General features: G+C 62.8%; 1 protein-coding gene across 3 annotated transcripts; it reads left to right on the plus strand.

Annotated features, from left to right (window-relative positions):
* Positions 1-981: 981 nt before the first annotated feature.
* Positions 982-17,086, plus strand: NDRG2 (NDRG family member 2). Of its 3 annotated transcripts, none has more exons than XM_050919053.1 (16): positions 982-1,072; positions 5,435-5,520; positions 6,043-6,148; positions 6,621-6,741; positions 7,070-7,132; positions 9,295-9,355; positions 9,670-9,756; positions 10,000-10,056; positions 10,487-10,590; positions 11,096-11,140; positions 11,525-11,576; positions 13,231-13,278; positions 13,871-13,906; positions 14,265-14,316; positions 14,712-14,750; positions 15,141-17,086. In XM_050919053.1, the coding sequence occupies exons 2-16, from the start codon at positions 5,443-5,445 to the stop codon at positions 15,323-15,325; spliced, it is 1,134 nt and encodes a 377-aa protein (XP_050775010.1). In that variant the 5' UTR covers positions 982-1,072; positions 5,435-5,442; the 3' UTR covers positions 15,326-17,086. The 3 variants fall into 3 exon arrangements, with proteins under 3 accessions (XP_050775010.1, XP_050775009.1, XP_050775011.1); XM_050919052.1 differs by having other exon boundaries at positions 14,712-14,745; XM_050919054.1 differs by lacking the exon at positions 14,712-14,750.
* Positions 17,087-17,505: the final 419 nt, after the last annotated feature.

The following is a 17,505-nucleotide window of genomic DNA, read 5'->3' on the forward strand; positions in this document are numbered from 1 at the left end:
GATGGATGGATGATGCGGGGGAAGGGTGGACGGATAAATGGATGGGGAGATGGATGGATGGGATGGACAGACAGACGGGGGGTGGACGGGGGAGGAGATGGACGGACGGATGGGCGGGGGGCAAAGGACACATCTGGCTGGCTGCCAGGAGGGGCTGCCCATGTTGGGTCCCTCAGGCAGTGCCACACACACTGGTCCCACAGTGACCCTGGTCCAGGACTGAGTGGGTGATGGGAGCCAGCTGCACACCCCAGGGGCCAGTCCTCTCCCCTCACATGCCCCCCAACATGGTTTCCCTCCCCCCTGATCTGACCTATGGGCCCATCCGCTCCAGCAGACCAGCTAGTGCAGGGAGCCAGGATGCCTGGATTCTATCCCTGGGTTTGGGGCAGGGAGCCAGGACACCTGGGTTCTATATACTGGGGTGTTTTGCAGGGGGTGGGGCTGGGAGCTACAGCCTGTTTTGTGATGGTTGGAGGCACACAGAGCTGGTGAGGGGGCCTATGCCCTGGCCCGTGACTGAGGATCCGGGAGAAGCCGGCTGTGCTGGCTGGTGCACGGCAGGGTGGGGCTAGACCCAGACCGGTCCGACTGGGTGAACGGGGCCCAGGAATAAGGCATGCGGGGGGCGGGACAGCACCTGCCATGGGGTCCTTCTCCAGCAGGGGGCCCGGCCCCAATCCAGCCCGCGTGGGGTGGGACTCCCTAGGATGGGTCCACTCCCCTCACTCTGCCCCCTCCCCCATACTCCATCCTGTCCCCACACTCTCCCCCTCCACCCATACTGCCCCCTCTGCCTCCCCCCACTCTGCCCTTTCCCTGTCTCCTCCCCCCACTCAGACCCCTCCTCGTCCCCTCCCCCCATGCCAGCGCTGTAGCAGGGACGTCCCCTGCGCTCCCGCCCCGGCCCTGGGATTGGCAGCCCGGAGCTGGGGGGGAGGGGTGCAGGAGGGGGTGGGGCCTGCGGCGGGGGGGGGGGTGTTGTTTGTATCCAGAGTCAGTCAAAGGCAAGTGAAGGTGGAGGGGCGGACGGAGGGAGGCGCAGGCAGAGCCGGATACGCGGACACAGCAGGTACCGGGGGGTGAAGGGCTGGAAAGGGTCTGATGGGGGGGATCAGATAGGGCTGGAGGAGGACCTCGGGGTGGGGGCTGGTGTTCGAGCGGGGGCCAGTCTGGGTGGGGAGGGGGTCTTAGGCAGGGTCCCCGGGGGAACAGTGGGGTGATGTGGGGTCACAGCTGAGATGAGGGGGATCGGGGCGATGGGAGGGAGTGAAAATGGGGGCGGGGTTGGTAGGACTTGGCGGGGGGATTGGGCGAGGGGGGTGATCACTAAGGAGGGGGGCGGGGGCGCAGCTCCGTGTGTCCGTCTCCCCGGCCCGATTCCCGGCTCTTCCTCCGAGCAGCGACACGCGAAATCTCAAGCGGAAAAACCCACTATGGCGAAGGGACCGGACGCCTGGGTTCTCTCCCTCGCTCTGGGAGGGGGGGCTGGTGGGTCATAGCCGTGGAGGCTGGGTGGAGCCAGGACTCCTGGGTTCTCACCCTCGCTCTGGGAGGGGGGGCTGGTGGGTCCAGGACTCCTGGGTTCTCACCCTCGCTCTGGGAGAGGGGGCTGGTGGGTTAGAGCAGTGGGGGCTGGGTGGAGCCAGGACTCCTGGGTTCTCTCCCCGGCTCTGTGGGGAGTGGGGTGTAGGGGGTGGAGCTCTCCACTTGTCTGTCCAACCAGCTCCCAGCCATCCTGCCCCTGAACTGTCCATCCGTCTGTCCACCTCTGTCCCTCCCCCTGCAGAAATCTGTCCACAAGGGACACTGGATCTGGCTCCCCCAAGCCAGCTGCTGGTCTCCTCCCCTCCCCCTGAAGCTGACCCCCAACCCAGCTACCCCAAGCCCCACAGGAGCGTGGAGGGAGATCTGTCCCATGGCCAGGAGAGCTAAGCTCAGGGGATTATAGGAGGGGGCCCTCCCAGCCTATGGGGCAGCACATAGACAGACTGCAGATCTGCCTGTTTTTCAGGGCCCCACATGTCCTGGGTCTGGAAACACCCCACACCCTGTGGGGCAGGAGGAGGGCATTAACTCTTGTTGTACCAGCACTGAGGGCCCGGGGTCCAGGGAATGGACCATGCACTGAGGGGCTAAGGGGACATTGGCTGCTGGCATCTGGGCAGAGACCCAGCTTGGACAGTCACTGACCCACCCCTTCCTGCCTAACCCCCCAGTTCCCCCAAACATCGCTCCCTGTGACATCCTGCCTGGCACCCACCCTGGCTCCCCATGACTCTTCCAACTCCCCCACGCCTATGACCCCCCCCACCTGTCCCTGTTGCCCCATAACTCCCCTCTCAACTCCCCCACACCCTGCCTGGCTGCCAGGCCTGCCCCTCATAACCGTTCCCACACCTGGCAACCACCCTCATAATATCCCCAACACCCATAACCTCCCCCTGCCCCCAATCTTGTGTCCCAGATCCCTTGGATCGGTGCTGTGCCCCCAGCTTTAGAGCAGCCCCTTGCAGGACCTCAGGGAGTCCCATTCTCCCTTCAGAGGATGCCACCTGGGCTCCCCGACCTGCTGGGGCTCCAACCCTCCTGACACACCCAATGAGCAGAGCCAGACTCCTGGGAGAGCCGTGACCGACGCGGAATAGGTTTGGTTAGTCACCGGGACGCGGCCCAGGAAGCCCTTAGGGCAGCAGGGAGACGCAGCATCAGGTCGGCCCAGGGCCCAGGCACCCTGTGTTATGGCTGCTTCTGAGTGTCAGTCTGACCCCCTGGTCCCTTCCCGGGTGGGCAGCCCCCATTCGCCCCCAGCTCCCACCTTCCCAGCCCTTCCTGCTTCAGCTGGGGGGGTCTTTGCTCAGCTCCCCTGCTGAGCTGGGGGAGGGGTAATCTAGGCATCACTGGAGCTGGCATCAGGTCACTGGGCACCTTGTTCACCTGGATCGGTTCCAGCTGGTTCCTTAACGACTCCTCATTCCCCGAGGCAGGGAGGTGTCACCCATGCGGGTGCCTTTTAGCCTCTCCTGAAAGCACACACAGCCCTTCCCCCCACCCTGGGCGACAGGGTGACCGGACTCCTGATAAAATTGGGACTGTCCCGATGCTTAACTTTCTGTCCCATGTCCCGACCGATGTACGATGGGGATGCCATTTGTCCCGATGTTGTAGGGCTCCCTACCACAGCTCCTCGGAAGTGGTGACATTTCCCTCCGTGCGCTGCCCCCACCGCAAGCACTGGCTCCACAGCTCCCATTGGTCAGGAACTGTGGCCAATGGGAGCTGCGGGGACAGCACCTGGGGGCGAGGCAGCATGCAGAGCGGCCTCACTGCGCCTCCGTCTAGGACCCAGAAGGAGATGTTGCTACTTCTGGAGAGCCACCTGAGGTAAGCACGGCCCAGAGCCCGCAACCTGAACCCCCTCCCACACCCCTGCCCCAGCCCTGAGCCCCCTCCCGCACCCAAACTGCCTACTGGAGTCAACACCCCAAACCCCCTCCCACACCCTGCCCCAGCCCTGAGACCCCCACCTTTTACAGCGGGAGCCGGGCCCATGTGCCCCCTTTGCAGCTCCCTAGGGCTGTGCACCCTCCTCCCCTATTGCTCCAGTGGAAGCTGTGAGCCTATGGCTCCCCCCTCACCCCATGTGTCCCAATATTTTACTCTTGCGTTCTGGTCACCCTACTGGGCAACCACATTGTATATGGGGAAACTGAGGCATGCACCGGGGGTCATCAAAATACCAGCAAAAATCCCCCCTTCATTGCAGCTCTTCCCCCTTGGAGAGCGCACCAGAACCAGCAGCCTGAGGGGGTGGGGGCATTCACACCCACACATGCCATCTAGAGAGGCTGCAGCCTGGGCCCCAGCTCCGCTCAACGCCGTCCCTCTGCGCCCCAGCTCAGTGTCCTCCTTTAGGTCGGGTCCAGCTGATCGTACCTTGCGTCCCCCTGACCTCCCCCCATCCCCTGGCCAGAGCACCCCACCTCTCTCCCCTCACAGGGCTGCAGGGACTAACCCCTTCCTGCCTGGGGCACTGTGGGGCTGGATCCCCGCTCCCACAGGTGCTGTGAGGGGAGGGGACAGAGGCAGGGCAACTTTCCCAGCAAGAGGCACTGTGGGACATGGGGCAGGATGAGTGGGAGACGGTCAGGTCCCACATTGGTCATTCAGCCAGCACCTCCTGATTGGGGGGGCAGAATATGCCCCCCCCAATGAACCCTGATGCCCAAACTTCCTGGGACACCAATGGGGGGGAGGGTCTTCCTGAGCCTGATCCCCAGCCCCAATCCTGGGAAAAGCCCCCTCCCCCCTGAGGCCCTGCCCAGAGCAGGGTAGGGGGCTGGACTAGGCAGGGAGCTCCTGGGATGTGCAGTGGAGGTCTCTGAGCACCTCAGGCCACAGGGATCTCCTGGGTATTTGGGGGGGGGGGTCTGTGTGTCAGGGGATGGCTCTAGGGGGCTCTGTGTGTCGGGGGAGTGACTCCAGGGGGCTTTGTATGTTGGAGTGGCTCTAGGGGGCTCTGTGTGTCGGGGGAGTGACTCGGGGGGGGGTCTGTGTGTCGGGGGTGGCTGTATGGGGGGTCTGTGTGTCAAGGTGTGGCTCTAGGGGGGGTCTGTGTGTTGGGGGAATGACTCTGGGGGTGGTGTCGGGGGAGTGGCTCAGGGGGGTCTATTTGTCAAGGCATGGCTCGGGGGGGGTCTGTGTGTTGGGGGAGTGACTCAGGGGGGTCTGTGTGTCAGGGGGTGGCTCTGGGGGGGTCTGTGTGTCAAGGCGTGGCTCTGGGGGGTCTGTGTGTTGGGGGAATGACTCTGGGGTGGTATCGGGGGAGTGGCTCTGGGGGTGCTGTCGGGGGAGTGGCTTGGGGGGGTCTGTGTCAAGGCGTGGCTCTGGGGGGTCTGTGTGTTGGGGGAATGACTCGGGGTGGTGTCGGGGGACTGGCTGTAGGAGGGGTCTGTGTGCCGGGGGAGTGGCTCTGGGGGGGTCTGTGTGTCAGGGGAGTGGCTCAGGGGGGTCTGTGTGTCAAGGCATGGCTGTAGGAGGGGTCTGTGTGTTGGGGGAATGACTCTGGGGGTGGTGTGGGAGAGTGGCTCTGGGGGAGTCGGTGTGTCGGGGGTGGCTCTGGGGGTGCTGTTGGGGGAGTGGCTCTGGGAGGGTCTGTGTGTCAAGGCATGGCTGTAGGAGGGGTCTGTGTGTTGGGGGAATGACTCGGGGGCAGTGCTGGAGGAGTGACTCAGGAGGGGTCTGTGTTGGAGTGACTCTGCGGGGGTGTTGGAAGAGAGACTCGAGGGGGGTCTGTGTGTCAGGGAGTGACTCGGGGAGGTCTATGTGTTGGGTGGCTCTGGGGGGGGGTCTGTGCGTCAGGGTGGAGAAGGGGCAGCACTGGCAGGTGTCTCTATGTCCTGCTCTGACCCCCCTGCTCTTCCCTCTCCCCCAGGCGCAACCATGACTGAGCTCCACGAGGTGCAGATCACTGAAGAGAAGCCCCTGCTGCTGCCCCCCTTGCAGCCCATCCCGGGCAAGGTCAGAGGGCAAAGAGCATGCTGGGGAGGAGGGGTGCTCACTGCTATATTGCCCCCCCAACACCCCATCCAGTCCCCAGCCCCCCACCATCTGGCCACTAGAACCCACTCCCCTCCCAGAGCTGAGAGAACCCAGGAGTCCTGGCTCCTGTTGTCTGAGCTGCCCTGACCCCTGCCTGGCTTGAACCCCTCTCGCAGTGTCCTGGGTGTGGGGGAGCAGGACATTAGCAGTGGACCCCCAGGTACTCTGGCCTTGCTTCCGCTGGGGAGTCAGGATTTGAAGTCGGGGGTTCCCAGCTCTGTGAGGAGCCCATGGCAGGGTATGGGCCATGGATCGGGGGCAGGGACTTTTTGGGGACTGATATCTCAGGCGTCCCCTGGGCGGTGGCTGCCCAGCCTGCATTGTTGGAAAGCGGGGAGCCCCCTCTCTGCAACGGCATCAGCTATTTCCACCGGGGACGTGTACCAGCCGTGGGGCAGCCCCTCACACGCCTCACAGCCCCCATCTCTCTCTCTTTGGCAGAAGCACTCAGTGGAGACACCCTATGGACTCGTGGTCTTCACCGTCCATGGCACCCCAAAGCCCAAGCGCCCAGCCATCCTGACCTACCACGATGTGGGGCTCAACCGTAAGTGGAGCTGGGGGTGGGGACAGGACCCCTGCAGGGAGCTCCCCCCACAGCCAGCGCTGTGACCCTGCTGCCCCAACAGCCAGCGCCCCCTGCTGGGAGCTCCATCCCACTCCCCACAGTGCCCCCTGTTGGGAGCTCCCCTCTGCCCTGCCCCCCTAGCATCCCCTGCTGGGAGCTCCCATCCCACTCCCCACAGTGCCCCCTGTTGGGAGCTCCCCTCTGCCCTGCCCCCCTAGCATCCCCTGCTGGGAGCTCCCATCCCACTCCCCCACCACTGCCCCCTGTTGGGAGCTCCCCCCTGCCCTGCCCCCCCACCACTGCGCCCTGCTGGGAGCTCCCATCCCACTCCCCCACCACTGCCCCCTGCTGGGAGCTCCCATCCCACTCCTGCCCCCTGCTGGGAGCTCCCCCCACAGCCAGCACCCCCTTCGCACCCCCTGCTGCTCTGACACTATTCCGCCCTCCCCAGACCAGTCCTGCTTCGAGACGCTCTTCCGTTTCGAGGACATGCAGGAGATCGTCAAGAACTTCGTGGTGGTTCACGTAGATGCCCCTGGCATGGAGGAAGGCGCCCCACTGTTTCCCTTGGGGTGAGACCCCCTGCCCCCATCCCCTCCCCCTGTCTCCCACCCTTTCCTCCCCCTGCTCCTCATCCCCGCTGTTTCCCTTGGCGTGAGACCCTCTGCTCCCCATCCCTTCCTCTCCCCACTCCTGCTATTCTCCTTGGGGTGAGACCCCCTGCTCCCCACCCTGCTCTCCCCACTCCCAGTTTTCCCTTTGGAAAGAGACACCTCACCACCACCCTATCCCTCTCTGCTCCCCTCCCCCCCTGCTGTTCCCCATGGGGTGAGCTCCCCATCCCTTCCCAGTGCAGTCTGTCCCCGCCACCCACTTGGCTGCTGTTCCCTCTTCCCGCAGGTACCAGTACCCGTCGCTGGACCAGCTGGCCGACATGATCCCCTGCATCTTGCAGTACCTGAAGTGAGTGGGGGGCAGGAACAGACAAACACAGCATGCACGTCTCCCCGTCCTGCCACTGTGGGGCTGGCTGGGGGGGAATTGGCTCCCAGAGCTTAGGTGTGGGGGGGGGACCCTGTCTCGGGCTGGGGGGGTCTATGCGGTGCCTGGCCGGACCCCGATCTCTGGTCTGTTCAGTTAATCGAGATGGAACAAAGAGCCAAAGGTGCGAACAGTCCCCGGGACTGCCCAGCCTCGCACCGTGTGAACCAGGCTCCGTCGGTTCGGGTCAACCGGGGCCCAGCCAGAGGCACCCTGTGTTCCACCTGCGTCTGGGTGTCTGCCCGTTCCCAGCTCCCACCTCCCCAGTCCTTCCTTCTCCAGCCACATTTTTGCTGAGAGGCAGGGGACCCATCTCCTCTGGGGTGGCCATGTCCTGGGGACTGTCTTTGCGACGTTTCCGTTGATACAGGGTCAGCCTGTCCCGTTCAGGATGCTCAGACAGCAGGCAACGCCCCCACTTGTGTCTCTGAGGCCACGTCTACACTACAGCCAGCGTCGGCAAAGCGTGTGTCGCTCCAGGGTGTGACTATTCCAGTGTGAGCGTCCGTGTGCGCAGCGCTTCTCCCACCCGCACAGCTTCTGCCGCCCATGGGGCTGGGTATTCACACCGATGGGAGAGAGCGTCCTCACGGCTAAACATGGCCTTCACCTGCCCTAAGAGCAAACGCAACTCCTCTGCACCCCGCTGGGTAGCCAGGTGTCAGGGACTCACAGGCCTGGTGCTCCCGGCTCTGTACGGCCCCTGGGAGAAACCCTGCTTGGCGGGAAGATCGCTCTCTCTCACTGGGCATAGGCTTTCTGGCCCTGCTGCCTCCCGAGACTGCACCTCTGTGCCTCCAGCACACCTGGCTCTGCCATGGGCCCCTCAGGGAGTCCCCTCGCTCTGGCCCCCTGGGGAGCAAAGCGCCCCCCCCATCTCTAGTCTGCAATGACTCAGCCAGCGTAAAACAGGAGGTTTATTGAGCATCTGAACCCAGCATAGGAGGTTCTCCGGCCCTCGGGCCTAGCAACCGTCAGCACAGCACAGCACAGCACATCTAGGTCTTTCCCACATCCAGGTGGGCTCTGGCTGCCCCCTCTCCTCACTCCAGCCACCCCCTCCTTCCAGCCAATCACCCAACAGCACCTCCCATACAGCCCCTCCCCTGTCCTTTGTCTTCGGTCCCAGGTAAACAGGTCACTGGGGCCCTCTCCCAGCCTTTGTTCCCCCTGCTTGGAACTGGCTAGTCAGGTCACCGGGCCCTTCTCTCCTCAGCTCTTTGTCCTCCCACTGGCCAGAACCAGCTGCCTTCCAAGCTGGGCTGGGCCTTTTGGTCGCTAGGGTCCCCCATCTCCAGGCCGATGTCAGTGTCCCTGCTGCTAAGCAGGGTCACACCTGGTCCTCTGTAACAACAAACCCCCTCCCCCTACCTTGTTACACACGCAGCACACAGGGAAACTGAGGCACGCACACCACTCCTGCAAAACACCAAGAAAATCCCCTGCTTTGTCACCCCATGCAATGTGTTGGGGAAACTGAAGCACACACAGGCCTCAAAAATACAACAGAAAATTCCCTTTGTCACAGACACATTTGCAGCCTCACTGCTGGCAAAACCCAGGCCCAGCTCACAGCCTGATCAGCTGTGCCGAGACCTGGCAAACTCAGAGTAGCATCAGGCTGTTCAGGACATCGCGTTCAGCTGCCTGTCTGGTCTCAAGCTCTCAGCCATGCTGCAAGAAAGCCGGCCTGGAGCAGCTGAGTCAGATGCTCCTTAGACCCACAGGAGACAGAGAGCAAGAGGAAAGAGACGAAATCTGGCCCCTTGTTTCCCAGTTCAGCCGCATCCGACCTCCCGGCTTTGGGGCATTGGTTTCGAGCCCCGTGCTGGCCTCGTGCACCAGGCCTGATCTAAACACTGTCCCTGGGTGACATCGTGCAGCCAAGGCCTGCATCCATCTGTCGCCTGTTCCAGGTCACCATGACATGCTCCCTGTTACTGCGGGGGAAGGGGGGGCGCATGAATTTGTAGGGCCGGTGACCAGATAAGACCTGGATTTCATGGTCCGTGGGAGCTAGGAACAACGCGTCTCCCTCACCCCCGAAACACATGGTTTATTAACCCTTCCTCCTCCTCCCACAGCTTCACCAGCATCATTGGCATCGGGGTGGGAGCCGGCGCCTACATCCTCGCCCGCTATAGTGTGAGTGACACAGGCCCAGGGGAGCTGCGGGTCAAGAGTGAGGGGCACCAGCAGAGCTGGGGGGAAAGGGCTGGGCCATCAGGACTGGGGGGAGCACAGGGCTGGGATAGCAGGGGGATGCGGTCTATGAGAGAGGGGCACCAGCAGAGCTGGGGGGGAAGGGCTGGGATAGCAGGGGCTTCAGGTCAGGAGTGAGGGACATTGGGAGGGCTGGCGGGAGCACAGGGCTGGCAAGGGCTGGGCTAGCAGGGGGTAGTGGGGGCTGGGAATGGGGGCTGGTTTCACCCTTATTTTTCTTCTCCCCCCTCTCCCAGCTCTCTCACCCTGACACCGTGGAGGGCTTGGTTCTAATCAACATTGACCCCAATGCCAAGGGCTGGATGGACTGGGCAGCTCACAAGGTAGGGGGGTTGGGGGTCCCTTCCCCTGGCTCTCCTGTATGGGGGTGGTTGTGCCGGGGACGGGGCGTACAGGTCTAGGGGACCACACAGAGACCCTGGACAGCTGGAGAGATCAGAGGGAACTTCCTTCTGGCCTAAGGTCAGCTCTTGGCATTCCCCCCCATACCCAGTCACATCTCTCTCACCCCACTCGGTGCTGCCCCATCCCCAGTGCCCCCTCTCACCTTCTGCTTTTCTCCCCAGCTGAGCGGCTTGACCTCGTCCATCCCCGAGATGATCCTGGCCCATCTCTTCAGCCAGGTGACAAGGGAATCTGCGTGTCACCCCGGGGACTAGGGGTGGGCCCCACTCCTGGCGCTCCCAAGGGCTACACCCAGGGATCTTCCTGGGGCAGAGGGAGATTAGACGGGCAGGGCTTTGTGGAGAAGGAGGCGGGGAGCAGGACATGTGAGGGGGAAGGGAGGGTCAGCAGGACTGGCGAGGGAGGCCGTATCTGGTCAGTAATATCCTTCCCCCCTCAGGAGGAGCTGTCTGGCTGCATGGAGCTGTGGGGGCAGGGCGAGGGGGGGGTAGGACCAGCAGGGGGCTGTAACTGGACATAACACCCTGCCCACCCAGGAGGAGCTGGGAGGGGCAGGGCTGGCCGGGGGGAGGGGGGGGAGAACAGGACCGGCAGGGGGCTGTAACTGGAGAGTAATGCCCTCTTTCCCCCCCGTGCACCCCCCCCCAGGAGGAGCTGTCCGGCTGCACGGAGCTGGTCCAGCAGTACAGGGAGGCGCTGGTTGGCGCCCCGAACCTCAGCAACATTCAGCTCTACTGGAGCAGCTATAACACGTGTGTGGGGGGCTCAACTGTGGGGCTGGGCTGGAGGCAGGGTGGGTATGGGGGGCTTGGCCATGCGGTGGGGCTGGAGGTAGCTGGAGTTTGGGAGGGCTCAGCTTTGGCGCTGGAGTTCACTGGGTGGGGGCAGAGGGCTGGAGGGTGCTGGGTGGGGGCTGGAGTTCGCTGGGTGGGAGCAGAGGGCTGGAGGGTGCTGGGTGGGGGCTGGAGGATGCTGGGTGGGGGCAGAGGGCTGGAGGGTGCTGGGTGGGGGCTGGAGGGTGCTGGGTGGGGGCAGAGGGCTCTATCATGGCTGCCATGACTGAGGCTGGAGTTACCATAAAGGCTCATGGGACAGACGTGACCTGGGGGCCCCAGGCAGGAAAGTTTGCTGCTGATTCCACCCCCCTGTGCTGAGACCAGGGGGAGCTGGGGGGGGGGGGGGTCAGGGCTGTGTTGGGAGATGTGGGGGGTGCTGGGCAGTTCTCAGACCCCCATTTCCTCCCTCCCTCCCTCCCAGCCGCCGGGACCTGAACTTCGAACGCGGAGGAGACGTCACCCTGAAGTAAGTGAGCCTGCCCCCCCCCGGTATCCCTCATATACCCCACAGCCCCCCTAGGACACCCCTGCTTATGGCCCCCCATAAATGCCCTAATACCTCTCAGCCCCCCACAAGCCCACAGGGACCCCCTTTCCCTCCCCGGTACCCCACAAACACCTCACAGCAGCCCCATACCACTGCCCACCCAAGTAACTCTCAGCCCCCCGGTTAGGGGTGGGGCCTGTCCCCAGAACCTCCCAGGAATGGAGGGGGGGACACCCAGCAGACCCCTAACCCTCTCCACCCATGTGCTCTGCTCTGCCCAGCTTCCCCACCCCCCGACCACCGGAGCAGCTGCTGGGGGAGGGGCGCTCTGATCATCCCTTTTCCATCTGTCTGTCCCCACAGGTGCCCCGTGATGCTGGTGGTGGGAGACCAGGCCCCCCACGAAGATGCCGTGGCGAGTAACAGAACAAACCACACAATGCACAGCTACACAACAGAGCGCACTGCCCTGCAGCTACACAACCCGCCACAGCTACACAACAGAGCGCACAGCCCTGCAGCTGCACAGCCCCCACAGCTACACAACAGAGCGCACAGCCCTGCAGCTACACAACCCGCTGCAGCTACACAACAGAGCGCACTGCCCTGCAGCTACACAACCCGCTGCAGCTACACAACAGAGCGCACAGCCCTGCAGCTACACAACCCGCTGCAGCTACACAACCCGCCACAGCTGCACAACAGAGCGCACAGCCCTACAGCTACACAACCCCCCGCAGCTACACAACAGAGCGTACAGCCCTGCACTGCACCCTGCTACACACACACACACACACACACACACACACACACACACACACGCAGCTACGCAACCACCCACAGCTGTACAACATAGCACATAGACCCTCAGCTACACAACATCGCGCACAGCCCCACAGCACACCCTGCTACACAACCCCAGCACACCACACAATGGGACATGCACCCAGAGCCAGGCTCATTCCCGCCAGCAGGGGGTGGTGGGGATAGGGCCAGACAGTGCAGGATTCATTCCCTCCTGCTGGGGATGGACAGACGGACACACACACGGACGGACACACACACACACACACACACACACACACACTCTCTCTCTCTCTGAGCTGGGCTCATCACCCCCAGCTGGGGGCAGCAAGGACACGGATGTTCATTCCCTCCGGCAGGGATGGATGGCCAGACAGACGGACACACGCACTTTCTCTCCCTGCCTGTCATCTGTTTAGAACAGGCAAATGCTCCGCGGTTCTGCTCCCCAGCTGATTTGGGTCTGATCCCTGCTGAGGGGGGGGGGGGTGTCACCTGCCCCCTGGACTGCCCTGGCAGAAACTGGCTGGATTTCCTGCTCTGGGCATTGACCAGCGCCGTGAAACTGACCAGGATTGTGTCGGTATCCCTCTGGACCTGCTGGGGATCACATCCCTACAGCTACACAACCCCCTCAGGGAGTCCACCCTGGTCCCTGGCCTGCAGTGACACTCAGCCCGTGTGAACGTCTGAACCCAGCCCAGGGTGTTCTCAGGGCCCTCAGGCCAGCTGGGTCTGTCCCCGTCCCCATGGGCTCTGGCTGCTCCTTGTCCCCTGTCCAGCAGGGCCCTATATCTCCTCCCCCAACAGCCCCTCCTCCTCCCTTTGTTGTGGGTCCCAGGCAAACAGCTCACAAAACCGGATGGCTCCAGGTTCAGCTGGGCCCGTGGGGCAGCTGTTGCTAGGTTACAAAGGGTCCCGGCCCTGGGCTGAAATCCAGGCTGCTAGGCAGGGTCATACCTGGGCCTCTGCAAGAGTAAACACCCTCTCCCACCCCCTGCTTAGACATGCGGCACACAGGGGAAACTGAGGCCCACACAGCTGTCATACAAAGTGTCACTGGCCAGGCCGGGGGCTGCAGGCCTTACACACCACACATACCAGGCAAAGCATGGGCGACATCTGACTCCCTGGCCAGCCTCTGGGGGCACAACGAGCTCTGGGCCTTGGGCTGTCGGGCTGGGGGCGTGTTTCAGGGTCCAGGTGTCTGTGCTCTGCTCCCCCTCACATTGTTCTCTGTCCCCCCTGCCCCCCTCCAAAACCAGGTGGAGTGTAATTCCAAACTGGATCCCACCCAGACCTCCTTCCTCAAGGTGAGTGACGTCCCCTGCCCCCACCCCATCCCGACTCGCAGCCCCTGCTAGCCTAGAATTGGGCGCCCCTCTACCCAACTCTGCCAGTACCCCTGGCTCCCGACCCACAGCCCCCTGCTAGCCCAGCCCTGGGCTCCCACCCTGCCCCAGCTCTGCCGATGCCCCTCACTCCCTACCCACAACCTCCTGCTAGCCCAGCCCTGGGCTCCCCCCGCCCCAGCTCTGCCAGTGCCCCTCACTCCCTACCCACAACCCCCTGCTAGCCCAGCCCTGGGCTCCCCCTGGCCCCAGCTCTGCCAGTGCCCCTCACTCCCTACCCACAACCCCCTGCTAGCCCAGCCCTGGGCTCCCCCTACCCAGGTTTCTTGGTGCCCCTGGCTCCTGACCCACAGCCCCCTGATAGACCAGCCCTGGGCTCCCACCCTGCCCCAGCTCTGCCAGTGCCCCTCACTCCCTACCCATAACCCCCTGCTAGCCCAGCCCTAGGCTCCCCTCTACCCAGGTTTCCTGGTGCCCCTGGCTCCTGACCCACAGTCCCCTGCTAGCCCAGCCCTGAGCCCCCCAGTAGTTGAGTGTTGGGTTTGTTTTCTAGATGGCAGATTCTGGTGGGCAGCCCCAGCTGACACAGGTGAGAGCTGCCTTCCTAATGGGGATGGAGGGTGCAGGGCAGCGTGAGGGGGAGGGTGTCTCTGGGGCGGTAGTTGGAGGGTACAGGGCAGCATGGGAGGAGGGGCTTGGGGGAGGCACTGGAAGGACATAATGGGGAGTGCTCTGGGGGTACAGGCAGGATCTCTAGGAGGACAGTTGTGGGGCACAGTCTGGCTATGTAAGTGATGGAGCGAGGGTTGGGGGTAGCCGCAAGGGAGGGTTATGAGGTGGGGTGCACAGCCAGGGTATATAGGGGGCGGGTGGCAATAGGGGAGGGTCTGAGGGTAGCCCAGCTGTGGGGCACGGGTTCTAATCTCCATCTTGTCCTTATCTCTCAGCCTGGGAAGCTGACCGAGGCATTCAAGTACTTCGTCCAGGGCATGGGATACAGTGAGTAGCTGCCATGGGGCGAGGCGGGGGTCCCAATCTCCCAGTCCTGCCTCAGGGCCGGCTCCAGGCACCACCCAGCAAGCAGGTGCTTGGGGCGGCCAACGGAGAGGGGCAGCACGTCCGGCTCTTCGGCAGCAGGTCCCTCACTCCCTCTTGGAGTGAAGGACCAGCCACCGGAGACAGAAGCAGCAGCAGTAGTGCCGCAGATCACGATCGGGTTTTTGTTTTTTTTTCTTTTTGCTGCTTGGGGCAGCAAAAACCCTGGAGCCAGCCCTGTGCTACCCCCTCTCGCAGACCCCCCCCCTCCCGTGCATTGGGTCCTTGGCCCCTCCCCAGTCCTGAGCCTCTGCCCCACAGCCAGGCCAGCCCCTGAAGCATCTGTCTCTCTTTCTCAGTCCCCTACGTCCTGGACAGAAAACTGAGTATGGGGTCAGGTACCTTCTCTGCTGTTCCCCCCCATGCACCCCCAGACCCCCACACATGGCTGCCCCACCCCACACCCTGCATTGGCTCCCTGCCCCCCACACCCTAATTTCCTGCACTGCCTCCCATGCACCCCACAGTGGCTCCCCCCCTTCGTCCCCTCCATCCACTCCCTGTACAGGTGTAAGGGGCATTGTGCAGTTTGTGTGGGGAGCTCCCTTCCCCTCTGCATGGCCTGGCTGTGCCCCCCACCCTCCACAGCCTGTTGTGGGGCACACCAGTACAAATGGGGGCCTATCGCTGGGATGGGGTGTAGGGGTGGGCGCGGTCTGTTGCTAGTGGGCGGGGCAGAACAGAGGGGCGTAGCCAGTCTGACTCCTCCCCTCTCTGTCTCCCTGCAGTGGCCTCCTCCTGCATGACGCGCCTGTCACGCTCCCGCACCGCCTCGCTGTCCAGCGCTGCCTCAGGGGAGGGGAGCCAGTCCCGCTCCCGCACCCTGTCCCAGAACAGCGAGTCGGGGAGCCCCCAGCAGCCGCCACGGCCGACCCCGGGGAGCGGAGCCCACACCATGGAGGTCTCCTGCTGAGCAGAGGAGGGGGAGGGGATGGAGATGCTCCCCGCCTCTGACCAGGACTTCCTGCTATCCCACAATGCACTCCGGCCCCAGGGGCCACGCGACACTCACCCCCTAACGGTACTAAACCGGGGAGGCCCCGATCTCAGAAACAACAGCACAAGCAACGTTAACCCTTTAAAAACAAAATAATCAATGCCCCTGGGCCCCACCCCTTTCCCTTTGGCTCCTCCCCCTCCTTAGCCCCACACCTTCCCTCCCCCATTGCCTTGGCTCCTCCCCCCTCCTCAGCCTGTCTGAATCTTTGGAGGGGGGGTGTTTTGCAAGTGGAGGGGAAGAGGTTCTGGGGCGGGGGCCTGTGTGTTCCCCACACCCCCTTTGCCTGTCACAGCCCTGACTTCTGTCCGTCTGTCACAGGGCAGTCCTGTTCCTGCCCCACTGGTGTCCATCTGTCTGTCATGAACACCCCCCTCCTGTGAGCCCTCCCCCCTGTCCATCTGTCTGTCCAGAGACAGCCGTGCCATCCAGCCATCCCAAGAGTCACCCACCCACCACCATATACATGTCTGTCCTGGGCGCCCCTCTTCTGGGAGTCTCCCCCCCCACACACACACACACACACCATGTCTCTCTCTGTCCCGAGTGCCCCCTGCCCACATCTGTCCTGATGTGTGTGGGGAGTTGGGGGTCACACACACACATCTCCATCCTTTCCCAGGATGCACTGCAAAGCCATTTGCCATCCCCCAGACTGGGTTCTCATTGAGAGGTTGGGAGGCCTATGTGTCTGCATTTGGCTCCCTTCTCGGTTATTCTCCACAGACATTGGGTGTTCAGGGTGTCTCCCCCAGGGGGCACAGGTGCAAGGGGGCGGGGCACTGTGCACTAACCTGCGTAGATATTTAGCGGCGTGTGGCGTGTGTGCAGGAGCCGTGCTGGCTGAAGCGTGGCTGAGGCAGAGAATTGCTCGGCGGGGGTGGTGGTATGAGAAGAGGGCCTGTGGGAATGTGGTACTCAACTGGCTTCCAACTGTGCCAACTGTTTCAATAGTTGCAGGCCACAACTGTAGCAGGTTCTCTGACTGTTGGGTTCCTGTTGTAAAAGGGCCTGGTTGTACCAGCCTCTGGCTGTAACAGCTTTAGCCTGGGCTAGGTCCCAACAATTGCACCAGGCTCTGATTGCTGGGCCTAGTAATGGACTCTGTACGGACTCTGACTGTAGCAACTGTGTATGTAACCAGCTCTGGTTGTACTGGGTTTGTAATCGGCACTGTAAGTAGAGGGCTACAGGTGTAATAGACTCATGATGGTGTAGAGTTACTGCTGTAAAGCTCTGCCTGTATTGGGCACTATAAGGCTAGGCTCTGACTGTGACAGCCTGAATGTAGCGACCGCTGCCTGTGCTGATTGTAACAGGTCCTGTTTGAACTGGGTTCCAACGGTAACAAGCTGTGAATGTAATTGGATCTGACTGTAACAGCTCTGTGCGTACCAGGCTCCAACTGTGCTACTCATGCACCGGGCTCTGGCTCTGGCTCTGACTGTACCGGTGACGTACCAGGCTCCAACTGAAACACTGTGTGCTGTGCTGTGGCTCCGCCAGGCTCCAGCTGTACTGCTAATGTACCAGGCTCTTATGTCCGACTGTACTGCTGATGTATTGGGGTCTGTCTGGCTGTAATAGCTGTATATCCATGGGGCTGGGGCTGTACCAGAGCAACTGACAGCCAATCCCAGCCTTAACAATAAAATCTGTTGAGGAATCTGCCCCTCACCTGTCTGTGACTGGCCGTGTGTGACATAAGGGGACGGGGAGGTGGGGCTCCATGGGGCACAGCCAGATGAAGAAGTGGCCAGGATTGGTGTTGCCCAGAGCAGGCTCAGGCGAGAATAAGGGGGAAAAAAACCCAGTAGGGGCCCAGGAACCCATAGGGGGCTGATCATAGACATTACAGGTGGGGAAAGTCCCATCATGTGACCCCACAGCGCAGCCATCCACCCCTCGCTGAGCTGCTCACTCTGTCCCCAACAGCACACTGCACCCTGCTGAGCCCCTCGTTTTCCCTCACAGCATGACCCCCTCCCCAGTGAGCCACTCCTCTGTGTCCCGCAGCACAGCACCACCTAGCCCCCTATCGGGGCAGCACTGGCTGGCAGGGGAGAGCGCCCCCTGCTGATTTCCCCCTGCCCTAC

This window comes from Gopherus flavomarginatus, chromosome 11, assembly GCF_025201925.1.
Source record: "Gopherus flavomarginatus isolate rGopFla2 chromosome 11, rGopFla2.mat.asm, whole genome shotgun sequence".
Classification (NCBI taxonomy): Eukaryota; Metazoa; Chordata; order Testudines; family Testudinidae; genus Gopherus; species Gopherus flavomarginatus.